Source organism: Chlorocebus sabaeus, chromosome 24 (assembly GCF_047675955.1).
Source record: "Chlorocebus sabaeus isolate Y175 chromosome 24, mChlSab1.0.hap1, whole genome shotgun sequence".
NCBI classification, from domain to species: Eukaryota; Metazoa; Chordata; class Mammalia; order Primates; family Cercopithecidae; genus Chlorocebus; species Chlorocebus sabaeus.
The window spans coordinates 53,849,087-53,876,050 of NC_132927.1; the positions used below are offsets into that span (position 1 = coordinate 53,849,087).

The 26,964-nt window shown below is 41.1% G+C and overlaps 1 protein-coding gene across 1 annotated transcript in view; it reads right to left on the reverse strand.

Annotated features, from left to right (window-relative positions):
• Positions 1–26,964, reverse strand: part of SPTLC2 (serine palmitoyltransferase long chain base subunit 2) — a 103,666-nt gene that overhangs the window by 650 nt on the left and 76,052 nt on the right. The window contains exons 10-11 of the mRNA XM_037984324.2: positions 8,588–8,723; positions 5,431–5,560 (exon numbers count right to left, since the gene is read on the reverse strand). Of these exons, the coding sequence (XP_037840252.2) occupies positions 5,431–5,560; positions 8,588–8,723 (266 nt within the window). The remainder of the gene's footprint in view (positions 1–5,430; positions 5,561–8,587; positions 8,724–26,964) is intronic.

Here is a 26,964-nt window from a genome sequence, read left to right on the forward strand (position 1 = left end):
AGAAAAAGTTATATGCACTCTGAATGCACAAAACCCACTAAAATTTGTCATCTCTCCCTTTTGTTTTTGAGATGGAGTCTCGCTCTGTTGCTCAGGCTGGAGTGCTGTGGCATCATCCGAGCTCACTGCAACCTCCACTTCCCATGTTCAAGTGATTCTCCTGCCTCAGCCTCCAAAGTAGCCAGGACTACAGGTGCCCACCACCATGCTCAGATAATTTTTGTATTTTTAGTAGAGATGGGGTTTCACCATGTTGACCAGGCCGGTCTCAAACTCCCAACCTCAAGTGATCCACCACCTTGGCCTCCCAAAGTGCTGAGATTACAGGTGTGAGCAAATGAGCCCAGCAACTTTTTCTTCTTTTTGAGACAGAGTCTTGCTCTATTACCTGGGCTGGAATACAGTGGCACCATCTCAGCTCACTGCAACCTCTGCCTCCTGTGTTCAAGAGATTCTCTGCCTCAGCCTCCTGAGTAGCTGGGACTATAGGCACGTGCTATCACACCCAGCTGATTTTTGTAGAGACAGGGTTTTGCCATGTTGGCCAGGCTAGACTCGAACTCCTGGCATCAAGTTACTCACCTACCTCTGCCTCCCAAGGTGTTAGGATTACAGGCATAAGTCACTACACTGGGCGTCTTAAACCTCATTTTTAAAAAAAATCAGTATTTGGAGAGAGAAAACCACCAACAGTATTACTGATATATTCTAGCACAAGAAAAAATATTCTTCATTTCGAAATGTGAAAAATATAAAGCAAATAAGAGCTGAACTTCAATGCGCTATCACAACAGCGGCACCGCTGAGAAGAGGTGTAAGTGAAAGCTCCATATGGAAACAATTTAAGTCTGAAATTAAGCTGGGAGAACCCACTGACCATTTATTCACCTGACCTCTGTGATAAGATTTATTAATTTAAGACAAAAGTCAAAGCTGGCCGGGCCTAGTGGCTTATGTCAGTAACCAGCACTTTGGGAGGCCTATGTGGGCGGATCACCTGAAGTCGGGAGTTTGAGACCAGCCTGACCAACATGGAGAAACCCTGTCTCTACTAAAAATACAAAATTAGCTAGGTGTGGTGGCACATGCCTGTAATCCCAGCTACTCAGGAGGCTGAGGCAGGAGAATCGCTTGAACTCAGGAGGCGGAGGTTGCAGTGAGCCGAGATCATGCCATTGCACTCCAGCCTGGGCAACAAGAGCAAAACTCTGTAAAAAAAAAAAAAAAAAGTCAAGGCTGAACATGCTGATTCAAGCTTGTAATCACAGCACTTTGGGAGGCCAAGGCAGGCAGATCGCTTGAGCCCAGGAGTTTGAGACCAGCCTGGGCAACATAGCAAGACCCCATCTATTTAAAAAAAAAAAAAAGCCAGGCATAGTCCCAGCTACTTTGGAGGCTGAGGTGGGAAGATCCCTTGAGGCCGGGAGGTGGAGGCTGCAGTGAGCCAAGATCATTATCACTGTACTCCAGTCTGGGTGACTGAGCGAGACCCTACCTCAAAATCATAATAAGACAAAAGTGCACATGACTAAGATCACAAAGGAATGGGCATTTATAAACTCTGACTTCAGAAGAATCTAGAATTTTTTCATCAATGTAGAAAAGTAATCATTAGAAAAAAAAATTCCTCAGTAGCCCAAGGGGATCTAGATTACAAGATTTCCTCTGATCCCACACCAAATATTTCAGACAAATCAGTATCATGTGAATAAAAGATGCCATTCTAGTAAGTGCTGACTCTTATGTGGGGTGTGTGGGTATGTTAGGGACAGGGAGCCAGCACATGCACCACCATTCATTAACAAATAATCTACACAGAACCTCTAGATCACAGGTAAGGTGGGTTCCTAGGAGAAAAACATGTATTCATTATAGAGCTGAGTAACCCAATCCTCTAGGATAGCCATCCTGCCGCTCCTCTGAGCCAATATCCTTGCACTTCCCATTTTAAAAAATAACAAAATTACAGCTTTGAGATACAATTTACATTCAACAAAATTCACTTTTAAAGTATACGATTCATTGCTTCTAAGTATATTCCGAGAGTTGTGCAACTTTTGTCACTATCTAGTTTTAGAGTATTTTTATCACCCTAAAAAGCAACCCCATACTCACTCCTCCCTCCTCTCAGGCTGGCTGCCACCAATCTATTGTCTGACCCTATGGATTTGCCTGTTCTGGACATCTCTCATAAATGGAATCGTAAGTTACGTGGTCTTTGTTTTGGCTTCTTTCATTTGGCCTAATGTTTTCAAGGTTTATCCATGCTATAAGGTCAAAGCTTCCTTCTTCTGCATCCAGCTGACCTAGTACTGTTTGTTGAAGAGACTGTTCTTTTCTCATTGACTGGTCTTGGCTCCCTTGTTGAAAATAAAGGGAGATGGCCATAGATGCTTGTACTTTATTTCTGAAATCTTAATTCTACTTCACTGGTCTATATGTCCATCCTTATGCTAGTAATCGACTGTTGTAATTACTGTAGCTTTGTAGTAATTAGCTTTGTTTTAAAATTAAGAAGTGTGAGACCTCCCACTTTGGTTTTCCTTTTCAATACTATTTTAGCTATTCCCTCCCAGTTTCATATGAATTTGAGGACCAGCCTTTTAATTTCTGCAAAAAAGGGCCAGTGGCTTAGGGTCTCCCAGACCATTTTTTTCTGAGAAATGCTGAACACTGGATCTGTAGGTTGCTATACTGCCATCTTAACAATATTAAATCTTCCAATCCATGAACACAGGATGTCATTCCATTTCTTTAAGTCTTCTTTAATTTCTTTCAGCAAAGTTTTATAGTTTTCAATATACACATCTAAACATACAGTGTGCAAGTGTAAATTAGCCAGTGGACAAGGGAAGGGCTTTCTTTTTCTTTTTTGAGACAGAGTCTCGCACTGTTGCCCGGGCTATAGTGCAATGGCACGATCTTGGCTCACTGCAACCTCCGCCTCCCAGGTTCAAGCGGTTCTTCTGCCTCAGCCTCCCGAGTAGCTGGAATTACAGGCGCCCGCCACCACGCCCGGCTAATTTTTTGTATTTTTAGTAGAGATGAGGTTTCACTATGTTGGCCAGGCTGATCTCAGATGCCTGACCTCCCAAAGTGCTGGGATCACAGGCGTGAGCCACAGCACCCAGCCCGGAAAGGCTTTCTTGATTAAGTTTATTACTAGGTATTTTATTCTTTTGAGTGTTACGGTAAAAGAAATTTTCATTTCTTCATTGCTGGTGCACAAAATCACTAATTTTTTGTGTGCTGATCTTTTACCATGCAACTTTGCTGAATTCATTTATTAGCTCTAGCTGTGCGTGCGTGTGTGTGTGTGCGTGCGTGTGTATTTTATAGCACTTTATACAGAATCATGTCATGGGGCCCATTATTAAATGAAAATTAATTTGTATTCATAATGGTCTAGTTCATATTAGTTCCATGAAACATCATAAGACAAAATAACTTTAACAAATCCATGGTTTCAAAAAATGCACTTTATGCTTTAAAAACTAAATGGGGGCTGGGCGCGGTGGCTTAAGCCTGTAATCCCAGCACTTTGGGAGGCCGAGACGGGTGGATCACGAGGTCAGGAGATCGAGACCATCCTGGCTAACACGGTGAAACCCCGTCTCTACTAAAAAATACAAAAAACTAGCCGGGCGAGGTGGCGGGCGCCTGTAGTCCCAGCTACTCCGGAGGCTGAGGCAGGAGAATGGCGTGAACCCGGGAGGCGGAGCTTGCAGTGAGCCGAGATCCGGCCACTGCACTCCAGCCTGGGCAACAGAGCAAGACTCCGTCTCAAAAAAAAAAATAAAAATAAAAATAAATGGGAGGCAAAGCCCAACAATCCCTCAAGTGAATCTTATGAAAAGGATTAGAACTCTCAGTTGGCAAACATATTTGTTGGCAGCAGAAATCTCCTTAGATATCCTAAGGAGATATCCTGGTTACATCTAAATTCCTTCATGAATGTGTACAGTTCTAAGGAGTCAAAGTTGTTGTCAGAAGGCATGGATTACTGCCATAGACGCTGCTTATAGTTACATGAACTTTTTTTTAAAGGCACGTGAGAAAGAAAAAAGAAAACTCTTAAAACATCAATAGAGTAGGAGGGAAAGAAAAGCTGAAATCTCTAGGTTAAAAAAAAAAAAAAGCAGAAATTCACCAGTAACATTTCTGAGAAATGAGAAAAATCTATTGGAAAAATCTGACAGGCATAATCAAAATAAAGAAAAAAAGATACAATATCAAAAAGCCAAATCTAATTGGATATTGTCAGAATGTGATTAAGAATAGGCTCACAACACTATGCCTATAGTTAACAATACTGTATTCTACATGGAAAAATTTGATAAGAGGATAGATCTCATGTTAAGTGTTCTTAGCACAGTTTTGTTTTTTAAAAGGGAATACACTTATAGTCGTAGAAATTTTGCTGTGTAGAAATAGAGAAAAAGTCAAAAGTCTTCGGCTATTCAGGAATATAAAATGTCCATCAAATTGTTATAATGAACTTTTATAAAGAAGCATTCATAATGTTCTTTATTAGTAGCTCTTGAACCCAGGAGGTGGAGGATGTAGTGAGCTGAAATCGCACCATTGTACTCCAGCCTGGGCAACAAGAGTGAAACTTTGTCTCAAAAAAGAAAAAAAAGAAAAAAAAAGTAGTAGTTTTCTAACTCATTAATAGATATTTCTAGCAACCAATTTTATGCAAATGTCATGTTCTAAAACTTTATAAACTCCCAGAGGGCAATACTGATTTAAACTCTGCAATCTTAGATTTGAAACAATAACATATTAAGAGAATATATAGCGATGAGAATATATTGAGATCATAAATAATTAAGCTTACTAATAATGATCCCCAACTAGATGCCTGGCAGTGTGGTGGGTGCTGGGATATAGAATGAGTAAAACAGATTTGTTCCTATCCTCAGTATTTATCTAATGGAGAAGACTGCTATTAAGTAATTATAGGTGTGAAGAATTTAGTAAGGGAGACTCTCAGGATTCCAAGGGAACACAGAGCAAGAAGTGTGGGGCATCCCTGAGCAATTTTCCTTTATGTGGAGATTGAAGAATGAGTGGCAGTCAGCCAGGCAGAGGGGAGAGAAAGCTCAAGAGAGAAAATTTTAGACAGAACAACATATGAGAAAGCTTCGTGTAGAAATAGGTAGAGTGGAAAGAGAACTGTGGAGTCCATAGTGAGGGAGACAGTGGAGCAAGACACAGCCGGAAAATTCTCCAGAGCTCTGATGATTCCGGTGACGGTTTTTTTGTAAATGCCAATGTTTTCAGTAGCACTGTCACCTCCTTTGTCTTACCAATAAATATCTTAGGTGCTCACAAGAACATCAAGGTCAATATATTATGAATTTCATCTAATATACAGGCCCTTTTAATAAAAGGCATATTTATATCAAGGTGAAAGTGCCTACTTACAGTATCAAGTATTTCTTTGGTATGAGCTGCTGACAGGCAAAACCTGGCTCTGGACTCAATAATCGGGGTGGCAGGAAATCCAACCACAACGACACCGATGTTCCGCTTCAGCATCTCCCGTCCAAAGGCGCTGCAAAGGGGAAAACGAGAAACAGAAGCCAGGAGGAGTAAGAAAGCACTCATTACAGACAACTTGCTGTCCTCAGTGATTTCAACTTTTTGGTGATGCAGGCATTGGAGACTTCTAGTAAGAGCTTCTTTTAACTTATTTTAAAGTTAAAATTGATAGCTCACAAATACGTTTAAAGTCAATCCTGAGGCAGTCTTCTCCTATATGGTGTCCTTCATAAAACTGAAATAACCAGCCTGGGCAACATGGCGAAATCCCGTCTCTACCAAAAATACAAAAATTAGCTGAGTGCGGTGGCATGCACCTGTAGTCCCAGCTACTCAGGAGGCTGAGGCATGAGAATCTCTTGAAGCCAGGAGGCAGAAGCTGTAGTGAGCCAAGATCACACCACTGAGCCTGAGTGATAGCCTGAGCAACAGAGCAAGATTCTGTTTCAAAAAAAAAAAAAAAAAAGTGTCCCTGAAATATAATAGTGGTTCAGAGGCTTCAAAATGAACCTGTATTTAATTAAAATCTGGTCCTTGAAATGTTAAGCTTGGCAGTTTAACATGAGTCCTCAAATTCTGAGGATTCTGCAGCTGTGGGGGATCTGTCTTCTAGCAGAATGGCTGACTGGCATGAGCTCTCCAGATCACGCATTTCTTTGATTGTCTTGGGAACAACACTGCTTCAGAATTCAGGGCTTCCTTTGGTGTCTGTAAGGCCAGTTCACCTGCTGGCTTCAACCGATTACTCAGACCACACAATTCGTGTTTCACAATCCCCCACCCCTACCAGAAGCCAAACTGGAGGCCTGTGGCCTTACTCCACATCTGTGTCTTGTCTAAATAACACATTCTAACTTTTATTTAATTTTGTCTACTAAATTATTTTATTTTATTATTTTTTTTAGTCTCTCACTGTCGCCAGGCTGGAGTGCAGTGGTGCGATCTCGGCTCACCACAACCTCCACCTCCCGGGTTCTAGCAATTCTCCTGCCTCAGCTTCCCGAGCAGCTGGGATTACAGGTGTGCGCCACCACACCCAGATAATTTTTGTATTTTTAGTAAAGACGGGGTTTCACCATGTTGGCCAAGATGCTCTTGATCTCCTGACCTTGTGAGCCACTGCACCAGGCCCAAATTACGTTGTTCTTTGTCTTTTCCTCTTGTTGACCTCCCTTATGTTTTAACTTTTCCTTTAAGCTATTTACAGCATTTGTTTGAGAATTAAAAAATCTGGCTGGGCCAGTGGCTCGTACCTGTAATCCCAGCATTTTGGGAGGCCGAGCTGGGCAGATCACCTGAGGTCAGGAGTTGGAGACTGGCCTGGCCAACATGGTGAAACTCCATCTCCACTAAAAAATACAAAGATTAGCCAGGTGTGGTGGCACACATCTGTAACCCAGCTACTGGGGAGGCTGAAGCACAAGATTTGCTTGAACCCAGGAGGTGGAGGTTACAGGAAGCCGAGATCGCACCATTGCACTCCAGCCTGGGCAATACAGATCCTGCACATTTGGCATTACATTAATGCCAGCCTTTTCAGCCTTTTCCCACTCTCTGTAGTACCAGTACATCTTCCTCAACATACCTCCTTTGTGTCAGCATGAACCTGGGTGCCCTGTAACTTCAGCACAGGCTCCCAAACTGTCTAGTGCCTTATTCTAATTCTTCTTCACCTTCTCTAAATCTTTCCTAATTAAAGTATACACAGTCAGTTGCACCTATATAGAATAAAGAAGACACAGCCTTCTTTAAAGAGAGAGCTCTAGACTGAGTCCTTTGGATCTGATAACTCTTCGTGTTTGTTTATGAGAATTCCACTTAAAGAAGAATGAAGAAAATCCTTCCCCATATCCCCTCTGAAGCCATAATACTAACTACCCATATGACTTCATGTTGAAACCCGAATTCCTCTTTTTCTCTCAGGGAGCAGCTTTTCCTTACTTCCCTTTCATTTTCTTTGAATCACATTACTTCCAGGCTCCCTGATTTAATTTCCTCTCCCATATTCATTTCAGTAAACACTTACTGAGTGTCGGAGACTGTGGTGGACACGGGGGATTAAAAAATTTTTAAAAATTGCTCCTTCAATGAGTTCAAACTGGAGAAATCCTTTAAGATCCAGCTCAAAACTCACCCATCCAACGAGATGTGCCTTTCTTACTGAGCCTGTACTCAGCAGGTCACTCCTTTATTCTACATCTTCAGGGCCACTTTGCATATAATAAAATTTGTTCAGTATAATTACTGTTCATTTGCTTTTCAAATGTCTTCTGGTTTCATTATATATCTAGACTTCTCAAATACATTGAAAGCTATCGTAGGGCAAGACTTTCCATTATGTATGCCTTGTACAAACCAAAGAAGCTGGTGTAATCTGCACACCTGGCAAGTATCCAGTAACAAACACACTCTGATAAAACCTCTCTGACCTCATGGCCCATTGCTCCCCCTGGGGCACAGTGCTCCAATTCTAGGGACCTCTCTGCTATTCTTAGGTCACCTAAGCAAGCTTGCTCCTGCATTGTGGCCTTTGCACAGATGCTTCTTTCTCCAATGGTTAACTGTCAGCTCCTTCAAATCATTTTTCCTTCCCATGGAGGCTTACTTACCCTGACCACGCTATTTAATAGTGTTATCTGCCCGCCCACAGGGCACTCTCAACTCCCCATATAGGTCCTGCTCTATTTTTTTCCATAGCACTTGACACTTTCTAACATAGTACACAGTTCATTTATTATGTCTGTCTGACTGTTGCCCCTACTAGACTGTAAGCTCCACAAGGACAGAGATGTTTGTATTTTATTCACTGATCTATCCCAGGCCCCTAGAGAGTACATGAAACTCAAATGTTTAATGAAAGAACAACAAATTAACATACCTAACAATTTGGAATTCACTATTTGATCTATGGCATATGTACCAAATGAAGGTTAACACAATAAGGACAAGACCATTTTCCCTAACAAAATACATAAGCCCTAGTCTCACATCACAGATAAGTATAAGGACAGACTAGTCTGTGATCTGCAACAAAACATACCCAATTTTGGCAGGCATGTAGAGCATCAAAGGCACTACTGGAGAGTCTTCATTTCCATAGATGATGAAGCCCATCTCTTTCAGGCGTCTCCTGAAATACCTGGTGTTTTCAGCTAACTGCTGTACACACTCTTTACCTGGAAAGTCGTGGTGAGAGAAAACAAAATAATATTAAGTAAAAAGGAATGGAAAAAAAGACAGCAATCTCCTCTATCTCCATTCTACCTAATCAGTTCTGTTTCGGTTTTTCCATTTCACCATAAAATATTTTACACAGTAAACTGAAAGGACTATAAATGTAAAATGTCTCATTTTGTATTCTGTCATTCTACCTGTTAACAGCAGAAGTTATAAAAATGTAAAAAACGTTTAATGGAGCGTTAGCATCCTCAAAGAATTTCAGCCATACCCCCTCACTGAGCACTCCACAAATCCCTTGACAGTAGGCAGGGTATTTATGATTATCTTCATATGATAGGTCAGGGGACTCTCACCAAGGTGGTGACATGCCTACAGTTGCACAACAGTGTGTGCCACATCAAGTAGCAAGTGGCACAGCTTCAACCAGAATTTACGTCTTCTAACTTTAAGATTCATTCCAACCAACTGTGATGCAAATAAATTTTACACATGAGACCAGAGATGAAGCAATTTAGGCCCTCAAATTTTCATCTTCTGAGTTTCATTTTGTTGTTTCCTTACAATTCTTTTTTTTTTTTTTGAGACGGCATCTCGCGCTGTTGCCCAGGCTGGAGTGCAATGACACAATCTCAGCTCACTGCAATCTCTGCTTCCCGGGTTCAAGCGATTCTCCTGTCTCAGCTTCCTGAATAGCTGGGGTTACAGGCGCACATCACCACTTCCAGCTAATTTTTGTATTTTTAGTAGAGACAGGGTTACGCCATGTTGGCCAGGCTGGTCTCGAACGCTTAACCTCAAGTGATCCGCCCACCTTGGCCTCCCAAAGTGCTGGGATTACAGACGTGAGCCACCGCACCCTGCCTGTTTCCTTAAAACTCTTATCAGACAGCAGTAGCATATCTGTAATAGTATAAAGTCATATCTTTAATCCTATTGTGCTCATCTTCCCTAAAACACAAATGGATTAAAACGCACATTTCTGTAATTGCGAACTGACTAAATAATTGGGCAAGTTTTGACATTATGGTAAGTTGATCTTTGAAAAGATATCCAAATAATTGTTCTGTTATACAGAGCAATGTAATAAATTTAAAAGATCCACTTGTAAAAGGCTAAGAACTATTTTAGAACCTTCTCAACCATAAATACTCATGAATAAAAAAGGCTGCAGTAATTTTCATATATAGATTATAAAATCAGCAATTTTTTTCTTTCATTTTTTTTTTTTGAGATGGAGTCTTGCTCTGTCACCCAGGCTGGAGTGCAGTGGTGTAATCTTGGCTCACTGCAAGCTCCGCCTCCCAGGTTCACGCCATTCTCCTGCCTCAGCCTCCCGAGTAGCTGGGACTACAGGCGCCCACCACCTCGCCCGGCTAATTTTTCGTATTTTTAGTAGAGACGGGTTTTCACCGTGTTAGCCAGGATGGTCTCGATCTCCTGACCTTGTGATCTGCCCACCTCGGCCTCCCAAAGTGCTGGGATTACAGGTGTGAGCCACCATGCCCAGCCAAAGTTCTTATTTTTAAAAATCCAAACATGATACATAAGTTCTTATGACAAATTAACCAGACATACAGATAGCTAACAAATGTCCTTAGAATTGGAATACTAACATATCCATCATTCATGGGAAGCTACTCTAGATAAGTTGGTCACAAATAAGTCAAAATTAATACTCTTTATGCAGATAATTTCAAGTTGATCAGAGAAAAACACTCAAGCTTAGATTAGCCTTGTGTGAACACTGAAGAGCATCATTTATGTCATCGTTTAAGTTACAAAGAAGAAAGCAGGTATTAAAGTGTGTTATATTTAAGTATGTTGGGAACTGATGAGCCAAGTACCCTAATTTCCCCCTAGAAATATCAATACATGCTTAATCTACATTTAGAAGATGAGACTTCTTTCAGTCATGGAGTACTAGAGACTGGATTTACCTTCCTGCTGTAAACAAAGGAAACTGGACAAAGTACATAAACAATGACTTTTAGACACTGAGCCACGGGAAGTGCCAGACTGCGTTGCCTGAAGGCAGGCCACAGGCTGCTGCACAGGGAAGGAGGGCCCAGTCTTGCCAGCTGAGGACATCTGAGATTGGAGTGGAGAGCTGTCAGTTGAGATCAGAGCTGGGGAGGCTGCGGGGGCTAGAATTTGCTGGGCAGTGTACAGGAGCAGGCAGCGGGGGTGTGATGAGAGCGCTTTAGGGATCTGCAGAGGGGTCCCTTTGAACTTTGGGAAGAGTACTGATTTGTATACACACGAAGGGAAGCTAGCAGAGGCTGGGGAAAAGATCCATCAGAAAGCAATAGGCCAAACAATCCTGCACTCACATGGAGCTGGGAATAGTTTGTATTTTTATCCACCAAAATGTAAAGATCTTATAATATGTGGGTTATCTAACAGAGTCCTCAGAAGGGGACTCCACTCCTATCACCTTAGTAGTGGAGACAAATTAACCCTAGACTAAAAATTGGTCTGAACCCACCCTAACCTCAAAAGCAAGCCTTGCAAGGATCCTGTTGATTCCAGGAACAAAGTCCAACATTACCTAAAGGAAAACAACAAGATATAGAACCTACCAATGTAAAGTTAACAATGTCCAACATATAATTTTAAAATTCTAGGCATTCAAAGAAACAGGAAAATATGATGTACAACCAGCGGAAAAGTCAGTTAATAAAAACCGACCAGAAATAACAGAGTGTTAGCAGATACGGATGTTAAAGGCCATTATAAATATGATCTATATGTTCAAAAAGGTAGAAGAAACATGAGGAGAGAAATATATAAAAAGGAACAAATGATTACTAAGGCAACAATGCTGATGAATCTCAAAACTTATATAACGTTCACTGAAATAACCCAGACATGAGACTGCATACTGTATGAATTTGTTTGCATGAAACTCTAAAAAGACATACTATAATGACAGAAAACAGATTCATGGTTGCCAGAAAGTATGGGAAGGGGGCTAATAGCAAAGTGGCAGGAGGGAACTTTCAGGAGAGACGATGAAAATATTCTAACTTTGATTGTGGCATGGTTATAAGATTGGATACATGGGGCTGGGCGTGGTTGCTCACGCCTGTAATCCCAGCACTTTGGGAGGCTGAGGCAGGTGGATCATCTGAGCTCAGGACTTCGAGACCAGCCTGGCCAACGTGGCGAAACCCCATCTCTACTAAAAATACAAAAATTAGCCAGGCGTGGTGGCGGGCGCCTGTAATCCCATCTACTAGGGAGGCTGAGGCAGAAGAATTGCTTGAACCTGGGAGGTGGAGGTTGCAGTAAGCTGAGATCGCCCCACTGCACTCCAGTCTGGGTGACAGAGGGAGACTCTGTCTCTAACATAACATAACATAACATAACATAACATAACATAACATAAATAAAATAAAATATAAAAAGACTGGATATATGTCAAAACTCAGGGAATTTATTAGTTGAGTGTACATTAATTTTTTCTGCATCCAATTTACCATTTTACAACTCACCACCCTTTTTTTTTTTTTCCTTTTTCTTTTTTGAGACAGGGTCTTACCATGTCACCCAGGCTGGAGGGCAGTGGCACAATCTTGACTCACTGCAACCTCTGTCTCCCGGGCTCAAGGGATCCTTCTGCCTTATTCTCCCAAAGCTAAGACTACAGGTGTGCATCAACACGCCCGGCTAATTTTTTGTTTTATTTTTTGTAGAGATGAAATTTCACCATTGTTACCCAGGCTGGTCTGGATGTCCTGGGCTCAAGTGATCCACCTGCCTGACCTCCCAAAGTGCTGGGATTGCAGGTGTGAGCCACCATGCCGCCCAGCCACCACCTTTTAAAAAAATCACAAACCTTTTAGCTATCTAATCACAAATTAACTAGCCTCTGTTAAAAAAAAAAAAAAAAAAAAAAAAGTTTTTTTCAAACTAAAAATGGAGCTACCATACAATCTAGCAATCCCACTACTGCTGTTTATCCAAATAAAAGGAAATCAGTGTATCAAAATGATATGTGCACAGCTGTATTTACTGCAACACTATTCACAATAGCCACGATACAGAATCAATCTAAGTATCAGCAGATGAATGGATAAAGAAAATGTGGCAGATATACACAATGGAATACTATCCAGCCATGAAAAGAATGAAATGCTGCCATTTGCGCAACATGGATGGCACTGAAGGTCATGATGTTCAGTGAAATGAGCCAGGCACGAAAAGACACATGTCGCACGTTCTGACTCATGTGGGAGCTAAGAAAGTTGATCTCGCGGAGGTAGATAGTAGAACAGTGGTTACCAGAGTCTGGGAAGGGTAGGGAAAGGAGGATTGAAGAGAGGTTGGTTAATGGGTACAAACATATAGTTAAATAGGAGGAATAAATTATAGCATTTGATAGCACAGGATGACTACAGTTAACAGTAGTTTACCGTGTATTTCAAAATAGCTAGAAGAGCTGAAATGTTCTAAACACAAAGAAATAATAAATGTTTGAGGTGATGCATATCCTAAATACTTGATTTGATCAGAGTATTTGATACTGTATGCATGTATCAAAATATCATACGTACCCCATAAATATTATTATGTATCAATTTTTACAAAAAGGAAAGCCAGGCACAGTGGTGTGATTCTGGCTACTTGGGTGGCTGAGGCAGGAGGATCTCTGGAGTCAGAAGTTCAGTGCTGTAGTGAGCTATGATTGCACCTGTGAACAGCCACTGCACTCCAGCCTTGGTAACATAGTGAGACTCTTGTCACTTACGAAAAATTAGCCAGGCACAGTGGCTCATGCCTGTAATCCCAGCACTTTGGGAGGCCAAGGTGGGTGGATCACCTGAGGTCAGGAGTTTGAGACTAGCCTGACCAAATGGAGAAGTTCCATCTCTACTAAAAATACAAAGTTAGCCAGGCATGGTGGCACATACTTGTAATCCCAGCTACTCGGGAGGCTGAGGCAGGAGAATTGCTTGAACCTGGTAGGCAAAGGTTGCTGTGAGCCGAGATCGCGCCATTGTACCCCAGCCTGGGCAATAAGAGCGAAACTCCATCTCGAAAAAAAAAAAAAAGAAAAATTAAAAAAAATGTAAAAAGGGCTGGGCTCGGTGGCTCACGCCTGTAATCCCAGCACTTTGGGAGGCTGAGGCGGGCAGATCACGAGGTCAGGAGATTGAGACCATCCTGGCTAACATGGTGAAACCCCGGCTCTACTAAAAATACAAAAACAAAATTAGCTGGGCGTGGTGGCGGGTGCCTGTAGTCCCAGCTACTCAGGAGGCTGAGGCGAGAGAATGGCGTGAACCCGGGAGGCAGAGCTTGCAGTGAGCCGAGATTATGCCACTGCACTCCAGCCTGGGTGACAGAGTGAGACTCCATCTCAAGTAAGTAAGTAAATAAATAAATAAATAAATAAATAAAGTGGTCTGTTATCCTTTAAAATTGCTAGGCTGAACCATCAAACTGCCAATATGCTACCATTTTTGACCTTAAAACACGCAATTTCTTACAGTTTAACCTATTAATTTCAAAGAGAGTAACAGGAAAATAAAAGTAGTAAAATAAATGCAGACAAATCAGTAAGCCCTGGCATTTACACATGTTAGAAAATAGTTATCCCTTGCTCTTGAAGTGAAACTGAATCTTAACAGACAACACAGTTACCCACTTTGACTTGAATATCATATAAAATACCAGTTAATATTTATGCAAGAAGACCAATTGCTATTTAACGCCAATCTAGTAGCTCAGTCCGAACGATTTTTCACTGCAGAGTTTCAGCAAGTATCTGGTCTAATACAGACTTGAAACAAAGAAGAAAGTTTCGCATTGTTTAAAAAAATACTAACTCTTAAAAGGTTTTTATCTTTGGCTCAGAAAGAACACAGATGGAAATATAAGAGGTCAGAATTCTTTCCTACTTTTCAAACATAAATCTTTACTTGTAAGGGTGATAAAAAGCATAAAAGCAATTTGGAGGAGAAAAATCTGTACTGACTCTTGAACTTTACAAATAAACTTCACTGTGTGGCTGTCCTTTTGGACTTCTTCAATATGGTTTGTTAGAATAAAACTATTTTTAGGAACTCTACTGTAAAAAATCTACAGCTTGGCATGCAAGAGAGAGAGAAAAGTAAATATGTAGTTAATTTCTTGGAAAATGCAGATAACCTTAATAGGTCATTTTTAGTCTTCAACCTCTTTACAATAAATTTTATTCTCAGGAAGGAAGGAACAGATATAAAAGATCAATAGGCTGTAACGGCATCATTAGATTATTTGGTTCTTTTTTTTTTTTTTTCCGACAGAGTCTCACTCTGTCACCAAGGCTGGAGTGCTGTGGCGTGCTCTTGGCTCACTGCCAGCTCCACCTCCCGGGTTCATGTCATGCTCCTGCCTCAGCCTCCCGAGTAGCTGGGACTACAGGAATCCACCACCACACCTGGCTAATTTTCTGTATTTTTAGTAGAGATGGGGTTTCACTGTGTTAGCCAGGATGGTCTCAATCTCCTGACCTCATGATCCACCCACCTCGGCCTCCCAAAGTGCTGAGATTACAGGTGTCAGCCACCGCGCCCGGCCTCTTTTTTTTTTTTAAATTGAGACGGAGTGTCACTCTGTTGCCCAGGCTGGAGTGCAGTGGTGTCATCTCAGCTCACTGCAATCTCTGCCTCCCAGGCTCAAGCGATTCTCCTGCCTCAGCTTCCTGAGTAGCTGGAATTACAGGCACACAGCACCATGCCTGGCTAATTTTTTGTATTTTTAGTAGAGACAGGGCTTCACTTTGTTGTCCAGGCTGGTCTTGAACTCCTGACATCAAGTGATCCATCGCATCCGGCCTAGATTTAGTTCTTTTAAGGAACTAGAAGGCCTTAAAAAGGATGGAGGGTAGAGGTTGAAGGAGCACCACAATTATCTACCTACTGGTCACCACTAGATATTGATAACCTTCAATCACGTTTACAAAACAGAGTTAGATTTAGAGAACTATCTTTATTAATCACTGCCAAACAGATTTAAGGTGTAGCCATTGCATTTCAGTTATTTTTAAAAGGAATACTTTATCAAGTCTTAATCCAAATTTCTCAAGATTCTCAGCCATGCATATAATCTTAAGGTTAGAAGGAACTACTACAGTATTACTGAAATAAACTCCATACGCCCTCCTAGATAGGTATCACTTAGAACAGACAGTGTTCTATAAATTTTCTGTAGCTCAAAACTGTTTTTCTTGGAAACCAGGAAAAGATCCATGTAATAAAGTAAGAGATATAAAGGCAGCAGACATTGTGTTAAACTAGTACTATTTAGCATTATACTTCAAAGAATAGAGCATGTACTCACCTGCTTAAGTAGTAATATGATTTCCAGTTTAGCTGATGAGCTTTTATACAACTTATACCATAACCAACAAAAACATGTTTGAGCCTGCAGCTTCAAAAATAACATTTCTGGTGTTAACTGAAATCTTTCAAAATAAAGGACACAAATATTAAGGATGTAGGCCAGAGCTGATCCCCTAACTCATATTATACTTCATTACACAGCTCCTAATCTTAGATTTTCTGAATATGCTGATATCTGTCTTCCAGGGGAAAATAAAATCACTGCTACTCCTCCAACTTACACTTTCCAATTAATTACGGTGCACTGAAAGAGTTAGAAATTGAAGAACTTCCCCGTCCCTCTTTTCTTCTTCTTTTTTTTTTTTTGAGATGGAGTTTTGCTCTTGTTGCCCAGATAGGAGTGCAATGGCGCAATCTCGGCTCACTGCAACCTCCGCCTCCTGGGTTCAGGCAATTCTCCTGCCTCAGCCTCCCAAGTAGCTGGGATTACAGGCATGCACCACCACGCCTGGCTAATTTTGTATTTTTAGTAGAGACGGGGTTTCTCCATGTTGGTCAGGCTGGTCTCAAACTCCTGACCTCAGGTGATCTGCCCGCCTCAGCCTCCCAAAGTGCTGGGATTACAGGCGTGAGCCATGACACCCAGCACCCCCCCTTTTCTTCTTAAAGGTTATATTCTCAAAGCAGGTAAAAGTTTTCTATACCAGTTCAGCGTCCCACAAACAGATAGCTCCAAGAATGGTTTCGATTAGTTTTCAGCATTAACTAGGAATTACAGACATAAAGCAGGATAAAATATGGAAAAATATTACCCATCATCTAGCTCTAATATATAATAGCAAACCGAGGCTGTTTCACATCTCTCTCATTTAATAATTTATTACAAGAATTGAAGCTGTCAACCTTTTACTTGAACCATCCGTTTCAAAGGTCTTATTTTTGTTGTTTTTTTGTTTGCTTTTTGAGACAGAGTCTCACTCTTGTCACCCAGGCAGGTGTGCAATGGTGCGATCTCGACTCACTGCAACCTCTGCCTCCCGGGTTCAAGAGATTCTCCTGCCTCAGCCTCCTGAGTAGTTGAGATTACAGGCACCTGCCACCACGCCTGGCTAATTTTTTTGTATTTTTAGTAGAGACAGGGTTTCACCATGTTGGCCAGGCTGGTCCTGAACTCAAGAGATCTGCCTGCCTCAGCCTCCCAAAATGCTGGGATTACAGGCATGAGTCACCGTGCCCAGACTTATTTTTGTTATTTAGAATTCTATACCGTTCCTCATATTTTACTTTGGTTAGATTATACTATAGAGAGAGAAGGAACACATTTCATTCCTGTGATGTTTCTCTTTGAAAACTTTTTTTTTTTTTTTTAAACAAATATGCCTTTTCTAGGACAGTTGAAACCAGGACATGACAAAGTATGTAGAAATACACTTACGTAACCTTGATGTTTAACTTCGCCTGTGTTGTGAGTGTGTCCATATTGAAATCTAAAACTGGAACTTATATCTTAAAGACCTCTTATACAAGTGTTTATAACATCAGATAAGTCAAAGCAAACTATATTTTCAAAGGCTATTACCAAAGAAATTATGGAAGGTCTTAGTACTGACTCCCTTTAAGCAAAGTGAGTAAAGAAAATAGAAAGCACAGTGCTAGGCCCAATTAATGTTTGTTCTTTTCACTTTTTCCAGGAAAGCAATTTCTTTTCTTTTTTTTTTTTTTTGCAACAGAGTCACTCTGTTGCCCAGGCTGGAGTACAGTGGTGCAATGTTCACCCACCGCAACCTCCATCTCCTGGATTCAAGAGATTCTCATGCCTCAGCCTCCCAAGTAGCTGGGATTACAGATGTGTACCACCATGCCTGGCTAATTTTTTATTTTTGGTAGAGATGGGTTTTCACCATGTTGGCCAGGCTGGTCTCAAACTCCTGGGCTAATGTGATCCATCTGTCTTGGCCTCCCAAAGTTCTGGGATTATAGGCATGAGCCACCTTGCCTGGCCCAATAAAGCAATTTTTAAACAGGGGACTATTACACTTTACTTTGGTTACTACATCTCTAAATATTACTAAGTCAACTACTAGCCTGCCTTATCTCCTGATAAGATGGTACTTTATAGTCTATCATAAACAAAAGAAAGAATATGTTGATTTATATTAATTTAAATTAAGTATTCTTTTGCATTTATGGTGCTACAGCTAACTCCACAAGTTAGAACAACAGCTTAATCTCATCTTAACTGGAGGTATCTTGGACTTACGTGGAGGAGGAGACAGGAGTGACTGTTGTTATTACATAATTTCCAAGAACTCCAAATAGTGTGCATAGTAGAAAATCTCAGATGAAATCAAGGTAACACTTTCAAAAAAAGATAACCAAACCTAGGCTAAAAACATTTCAAATTTCTATCACACTCAACGTTTAAACCACAGGATCCTTTTTTTTTTTTCTAATTTTATTTATTTATTTTGAGATGGAGTCTTGCTCTGTTGCCCAGACTGGAGTGCAGTGGCATGATCTCAGTTCACTGCAACCTCCACCTCCCGGGTTCAAGCGATTCTCGTGCCTCAGCCTCCTGAGTAGCTGGGATTACAGGTGCATGCCACCAGGCTTGGCTAATTTTTGTATTTTTAGTAAAGGCAGGGTTTTGCCACATTGGCCAGGCTGGTCTCGAACTCCTGACCTCAAGTGATCCACCCACCTCGGGCTCCCAAAGTGTTGGGATTACAGGTGTGAGCCACCAGGCCTAAACCGCAAGATCTTTTAATACACCATATAAGTAACTTCTGAGAGGAAGAACTGACTTAGTAGGCTTTTCCACCTCTCCCTTTTAGAAACAAGGCATATTTCAGAGTTATGTTACAGCTAAGAAACTAAACTGATGCCCAGTGAGGTTACATATCTTAAAGTAGAGAAACCAAGACTTGACTCCCTGGTTCTTCTGGTTTCAAAGACTGGACTCTTAACCATGACTCAATGATGTACTCTAGCTCCTGTATTGCTAGGATTGACTAAAAGGGGATGTTAAGTACTTAACATAGGAATTTAGAAGAGGAACAAACGAGAAACTTTGTTTCATTACAAATAATCGACAATGCATGTTGGCTCACCCTGTTGAGACTCATCTACCTACTGTGAATTCTTCCCTAACACTGCCTCCGCCACATCACACTGCTTCTCCTTCACTCTCAGGCTCTACTACATCGTGCAGCAGCCCAGGGAAAGAGGTGGTGCCCACAGATTTCCTTCCATCCTGCATTCTCCTTCCCCATTTTAATCTAGGATTTCTGCCATCCTGCATGTTCAAAAGAGGGCACCCTGCAAAATTTCAGTCAACCATTTCCAGTGTTTCTCAGTAAGATTGTTGTTGGCATTTTGGGCGGGACAGTTCTTGGTTGTTTAGGCTGTTTAGTGCCTTGCACAACATTTCGCATCACCGGCCTCTGGGCTGTGCATGCCAATAGTGCCACAGCAATCTAGTCTGTGACCAAAAATACCTCTAGACTATTCCACATGCTTCTCAGGAAGGCGGTAGTCTTCCTGGTTGACCGAGAACTACCATAGGCCCTGAAAGTTATTTCCTCACAGGGGCTATGACTTTTTCTTCTTCTTCTTCTTCTTCTTTTTTTGATGATGGAGTTTTGCTCTTGTTGCCCACGCTAGAGTGCAATGGCGCGATCTCAGCCCACCACAACCTCCACCTCCTGGGTTCAAATGATCCTCCTCCCTCAGCCTCCTGAGTAGCTGGGATTAAGGCATGCGCCACCATGCCCAGCTAATTTTGTATTTTTAGTAGAGATGGGGTTTCTCCATGTTGGTCAGGTTGGTCTTGAACTCCTGATCTCAGGTGATCCGCCCACCTTGGCCTCCCAAAGTGCTGGGATTACAGGCATGAGCCACTGCACCTAGCCTGGAATGTTTTATACTGCAATCTGGGTGGTGATTAGATGAGTATATTTATTTATGAAAATTGTAAGTCTAGGATCTGTACACTTCATTGTATGAATGTCAATACTTCAATAAGAATAAAAATAAAATCTAAAATACTTGGAAAATCACCCAAAGTTAAATAAAAATGGAATTGAGGTTAAATTTCTCATCTCTCTATTCAAGATCTTAAATAGAGCCAACTACTACTTAATTATACTGCTTTTACTAAAAAACAACAACAAAACAGAACCATCTAAATAGTACAGGTGTGGGCTCGGGAACTCTCCTCTTAGCCTTCAGTTTTAAGACAAATCTGGAAAAATACTGAAATTTTCGGTGCTGGGTATTTCAGGAATTTGTAAGATGGGGTAAGTATTAGGAAAACAGCACTTCAAACTTAAATGTCCTGAGGCGAGAAATGAAAGCTGGCCTTCCTTTCTTTTCCCTTCTCTCTTTAAATGCTCCTGTGAATGAATACACAGAATAGAAAATCCTGGTAATAAAAATATCCATTTTTTATCTGTGCATTTGCTTTAATTCCCACGAAGACATTTTCCCTAGATATTTTGCTATTAGATTTTTCTTCAGTATACCCTGCCAAGATGGGGAGGCTGATGGACGGCTGGCACAAAAAATTAGCAACTTAATATAAAAATCTGATTTTGACTGCCTTTTTTGGAGGGCTACGGGACAATTGAAATTATGAGGGTACAATGGAGTACAAAATTATTCAGCAAAGAAAAAGTTAAAATGACACCACCATAGTAGCAAAGCATGAACAAATGCTTCGTGTTAACAGAAAAGGTCGATTTCAGATTAAAAAATGTAAATGTCAGCTGGGCACAGTGGCTCACGCCTGCAATCCCAGCACTTTGGGAGGCTGAAGTAGGTAGATCACCTGAGGTTTGGAGTTTGAGACCAGCGTGACCAACATGGCGAAACTCCGTCTCTACTAAAAAAACACAAAAGTTAGCCGGGCGTGGTGGTATGTGCCTGGAGCTCCAGCTACTTGGGAGGCTTAGTCAGAAGAACTGCTTGAACCTGGGAGGTGGAGGTTGCAGTAAGCCAAGACTGTGCCATTGCACTCCAGCATGGGGGACAAGGGCGAAACTCTGTCACACACACACAAAAAAGAAAAGCAAATGTCTCTGGGTGAGTATAATAACAACGTATAACACAGTCCTCCTAAAACAGTTTTTGTAGAAATAATATGCTCTCTAGGATGACTGGAATCTGAAATTCTGAAAAGCAAATACGGTAATATTGACAAAGTAATAATTTCTCAGGACCTAAGACCTTTACCAAATTATAATGTTTAACTTTCATTTTAAAAGGGGCGAAGCTGAGCAGGGAGTGTACATGCAAGCAGACAGTTTCGGGAAGGCTGGACTTGTACCAGGGCTTACGGTGTTCCTGAGCTAAATAAACCTTAGGTAAACAGACCATTCTTTATGTGTGCAAGCATGTCCTTTAACAGTAAGAACTGCTGGGATTCCTGACTCCATTTATTGAGGAAATCAGATTTCCAAAAGTCATTTTTACTTCTTTCAAGAAAGGGGAAGTGGGTTGGGCAAATGAACGTTTAGATTTGATACCAAAAGTAACAAAAAATATTCCTAAGTCTCTGGGGTTTGCTGGTGCCAACTGAATTTTAAATTCCCATTATAACCTCTACTTCCTTTCAGAATAAACATGGGCTGCGCACAGTGGCTCATGCCTGTAATCCCAGCACTTTTGGGAGGCCGAGGCAGGAGGATCGCTTGAGCCCAGGAGTTCAAGACCAGCCTGGGCAACACGGCAAAACCCCATCTTTACAAAAAATACAAAAATTAGCCAGGCACCTGTGGGGTGTCCGCGCTCGCCCCGTCGTGGGCAGCGTGCGCGTCTCCCCGTTGAAGTGAAACCTTCCGACCCCTCTCTGGAGGGCTGGCCACGGTGGCTCACACCTGTAAGCCCAGCACTTCAGGAGGCCGAGACGGGCGGATCACGAGGTCAGGAGCTCGAGACCATCCTGGCTAACACGGTGAAACCCCGTCACTACTAAAAAATACAAAAAACTAGCCGGGTGAGGTGGCTGGCGCCTGTAGTCCCAGCTACCCAGGAGGCTGAGGCAGGAGAATGGCGTGAACCCGGGAGGCAGAGCGAGACTCCGTCTCAAAAAAAAAAAAAAAAAAAAAAAATTAGCTAGGCGTGGTGACGCACACCTATGGTCCCAGCCACCTGGGAGGTTGAGGTGGGAAGACTGCTAGAGCCTAGAGCCTGGGTGGTGGAGGTTGCAATGAGCTGAGAGCATGCCGCTGCACTACAGCCTGGGTGACAGAGTGAGTCTCTCTCTCTCTCTTTTCTCACGCACGCGCACACAAACACACACACACACACACAAATGCACATCTATAAAAACTCTCAAAGGGAACATGTAAATTTGTTCCACTTCGTATTATTTACTCCATATAACAGGTTTCATCAAATTCAGTATTACCAATTTTTAACAAGTGCTCGTTTTGAGAAAGATGACAAATTCATATTGATAAGTTCACCAAATAAGTGTGAAAAGAAACTACACATACAGTGGTTGTGGATATGTTTCGGGATTTCTGAAAGAAACTTAAAACACTAAAGTAGTCAAATTAGGAGGTTACTAACATTTCTGAAGCCTCAGGGCAGTCTAACTTTATGATATAAAAAAATTTTTAACATAGAAATCTAGTATATAAAGTTAAAAAATAAACATTTCACATATATCAGTATATATATATATGCTAAACATAGAGAAGACAGAAATTGGTCACACCAAAGGCAAAAATCTCACCAGAAGACTACACAGAAAGGGAGAACATATTGTGCGCTAGGGAAGCAGATGTCATTAAAAAAACATGCTGAGTACTCACGATGCACCAGATATTGCTCCAGGCCCTGGACATACTGCAGCAAATGAAATGGACAAAACTCCTGACTTCATGCAGCTTACATTCCAGTGTGGGAGACGGACAACAAACAAAATTAATACTCACTAAAGAAGTGTTTCAGGAAAGACTTGATGCAGCCAAGTGCTATTTCTTTCTTTTTTTTTTTTGAGATGGAGTTTCACTCTTGTTGCCCAAGCTGGAGTGCAGTGGCGCCATCTTGGCTCACTGCAACCTCCGCCTCCTGGGTTCAAGCGATTCTCCTGACTCAGCCTCCCAAGTAGCTGGGATTACAGGCACGTGCCACCACGCCCGGCTAATTTTGTATTTTCAGTAGAGACAGGGTTTCTCCATGTTGGTCAGGCTAGTCTCGAACTCCCAATCTCAGGTGATCTGCCCGCCTCAGCCTTCTAAAGTGCTGGGATTACAGCCATGAGCCACCACACCCAGTCCCAAGTGCTATTTCTATAAAGTGCCAAGGCCCAGAAGCAAAAAGCACACTCAAGCATATCTAAGCAAAAAGCACACCCAGCATATGCAAGAAATATGAAACAGTGAGTGAGGGGAAGAGTGGGACAGAGGAGGTCAACAAGGGCCCATAGGTAAGAAGGCCTCTGGTAGGGTTCTTAAACAGAAGATAGATATGATCTGCCATCAGGATCACACTGAGAGCTATCTATATTTAGAATAGATGCAAAGAGGGAAGCAGAGACACCACAGGAGGAAAGATGGTAGCTTAGATGAACATGGTAGCAAGTGATAGAAAGTGGACTGAGGATACATTTAGAAGGCAGACAGAAGTGTTACAAACAAGGTATGAAATAAATATTTAATGAGTGAATGAATCCTGCATATGAGGGATGAGACCAACATGGATCAGACTGCTTAGGAAAGGGGTCGTGGACTCATAAAATTTTACTGGAACTCTCTGCATGGATATCTACAATTCTGGATTTTCAGCATTGCTTATTTAATTCTTCCAAAGCATTTTTGCTTGACTGATTCCTCTACTATTATGATTGGCTGGCTATTAAAACCAGGTGAAAGTAGACAGAAATCTAAGTCAAGCAAACAACAATGAGATACTGAGAAGTAGACAGGTTCAAAGAGACTAAGGAGGCATGATCCATAGGCACTGGTGACTAAATACAGGGGATAAAAGAGAGAAAAGATGATAGGGATTTCTTGTTTGGACAACTTCATGAATAGTGATGCCATTACCTGAGATAGGAAACACGAAAGAAAAAGTTGGCTTGAGGGGAAACAAGCAGAAAGGCCAAAAACTGTGGAGACATAACTCAATTTTGGTGGAGCAAGTATTTCTAGAGCCTAGAGTTTGAAATGCAGTAGGTCAAGACTACTGTTTCCAAACTTGAACTAGAATATTAAAAATTATTTTCTGAGATGATGAAAAGGGTCTATAAATGGATAGTGATGATGGCTGCCCAACATTGGATGTATATAATGCCACTGAATTGTATGTACGTAAAAACTGTTAATTTTGTTATATATGTTTACCACAATAAAAAAGTTTTAAAGTTATCTATTATAGGTGACACTGTTTGCTCACTGTAAGTCAGGTAGCTTTTTTTCTCTTTATTTTTGACCAATGGATTCATGTCACCAGGTGTTTTTTATAAATAGCTTTATTGAGATATATATTACACGCCATAAAATTCACCCATTTAAAGCATACAGTTAAATGTTTTTTAGTATAGAGTTCTGCACCCCTCATGACAATAAATGTTAGAATATTTTCATTACCCAAAAAGAAACCAGTACCCATTAGCAATCCCCCTTTTCACCCCAGTCCTTCCAGCCTATAGGCCGGGTTTAAGCAAAACTTTTGTGGGAGGCAGGGCGAGTAATATAATTTATTGCAAAGCCACACTTTTCTATGTAAACAAAAGACAAGTGATAACTTTAAAAAAAAAAAAACTTCTCTTAGAGCTCTATTTATTTTTCTACCATTAGATCAGTGGTAAAGATAAAATACTACTAGTAAAAACTCCTGTGGACAATTTTCTGCAGTTTAGATTAAAATCATGCAAGTCAGTAAGCACAAGCAATTTTTAAATTTTAATTTTGTTTTTGTTATTTTCTACCAATGTCTATGTATTTCCTTTTTTTTTTTTTTGAGACAAAGTCTCACTCTGTTGCCCAGACTGGAATGCAATGACACAATCTCAGCTCACTGTGACCTCTGCCTCCCGGTTCAAGTGATTCTCCTGCCTTAGCCTCCTGAGTAGCTGGGACTACAGGCGCCTGCCACCACACCCAGCTAATTTTTGTAATTTTAGTAGAGATGGGCTTTCACCATGTTGGCCAGGCTGATGAACTCCTGACCTCGTGATCCACCCGCCTCAGCCTCCCAAAGTGCTGGGATTACAGACGTGAGCCACTGCACCTGGCCTATGTACTTCTTATCTTTAAAAACCCCAAAGGAACCAAAGAGCACTGTGAAAGATAAAGGGCATAAGTTTAAAAAAAAAAAAAAAAGTTATGGAAAGATTCCCTATGGCACATTTTAAGACATGTCTCTACTTTGTAATTCATTAACTTGTTTATAAGTTCCTGTTACTGTACTTATGCCGTTTATGTGTGGTCTAGTGTTGCCAGAACAAACTGCAAACTCTGAGGACAAATACTGTTATATTTTTTTCCCTAGTACCTCCCTCAAGAATACTGAGCAGATAAGCCAAGTTGAAATATGCTGGGAAAATGAAAACACTTTATGTATTCAAACTAATTTAAATTACAAAGCAAAATGACCTATATATTCAATTACATTAAGGCAAACAATCATCTAATACATTAGTAAATATCAAGTACGCAAAAAGCATTCTGGAACTGGATCCAAGAGTTCAAACTGTTTCCACCACTAGTAACTATGTGTCCTTGGGTAAGCAACTTAACCTCTTTGTTTCCTTAACCTCTCAGTTTCCTCCTTTTGTAAAAGAGGGAAAATAATGTTCAACGTTTAATATTTGCTCTGAGAATTTAATGAAAAGCAGAACAGTGCTAACTACATGGTAAGCAGATAATAAACGGCCACTGTTATTTCACTTGTTTATGTATTCTTCCCTTAAAATCAAGCTATTCGTATCTTCCATACAACATGTTCTGACCCTTTGGCTTAGCTTTAACTTTGAAAAATGAAATGAACAACTATCTTACTTCCCTTGTTGTTTCTAGTTCTCCATTTTCTATTTCCTGTGCACACTCTTATTAATTTTAACACGTAACACAGGGACACAGCTAACTTTACTAACATATAATCACTTCATTCTCTAACGCTCTGATTTACAGTTCATAAACAAGCTTCATATATTTTATCCTCTACAATGCTACGAACTTTCCAAAGTTTTTGAGGTTTTCCTTTATTCTCCAATTTAGAATATCTCTACTATCACATCTCCCAGTAATTATCACCCAGGTGAGGCAAATTACCTTTGCAAATCTGAGTGTTCAAGATGGCAAGCAGACAACCTCCTTTTCTGAAAACTACCACTCATGCACACCCCATCATACCAGGGATGGAATCCCATCTCTACCTGAGCTAATTTTATTTTCACATCTAATAATCTAGAATAGGCATAGAGATATGCTTGCACGGAGGACATTTTTAACTTGAAACAATAAGACAGTCATTCTGGATGTCATACATCAAAGCAGTAATGCAGTTCTCAGAAAGAAAGAGAGAATTAATAATTCCACTATCTTCCTGAATTTCACTTATTATTAACTTTAATTTGGTTCTTTGGTGGTATATAAACTTTTATTTATTTACTTATTTTTGAGACAGAGTCTTGCTCTGTTGCCCAGGCTGGACTGCAGTGGCTTGATCTTGGCTCACTGCAACCTCTGCCTCCAGGGTTCAAACGATTCTTGTGCCTCAGCCTCCCAAGTAGCTGGGATTACAGGCACGTGTCACCACGTCTGGCTAATTTCTGTATTTTTAGTAGAGATGGGTTTTTGCCACATTAGTCAGGCTGGTCTCAAACTCCTGACCTCACGTGATCCATCCGCCTCAGCCTCCCAAAGTGCTGGGATTGCAGGCATAAGCCACCGTGCCC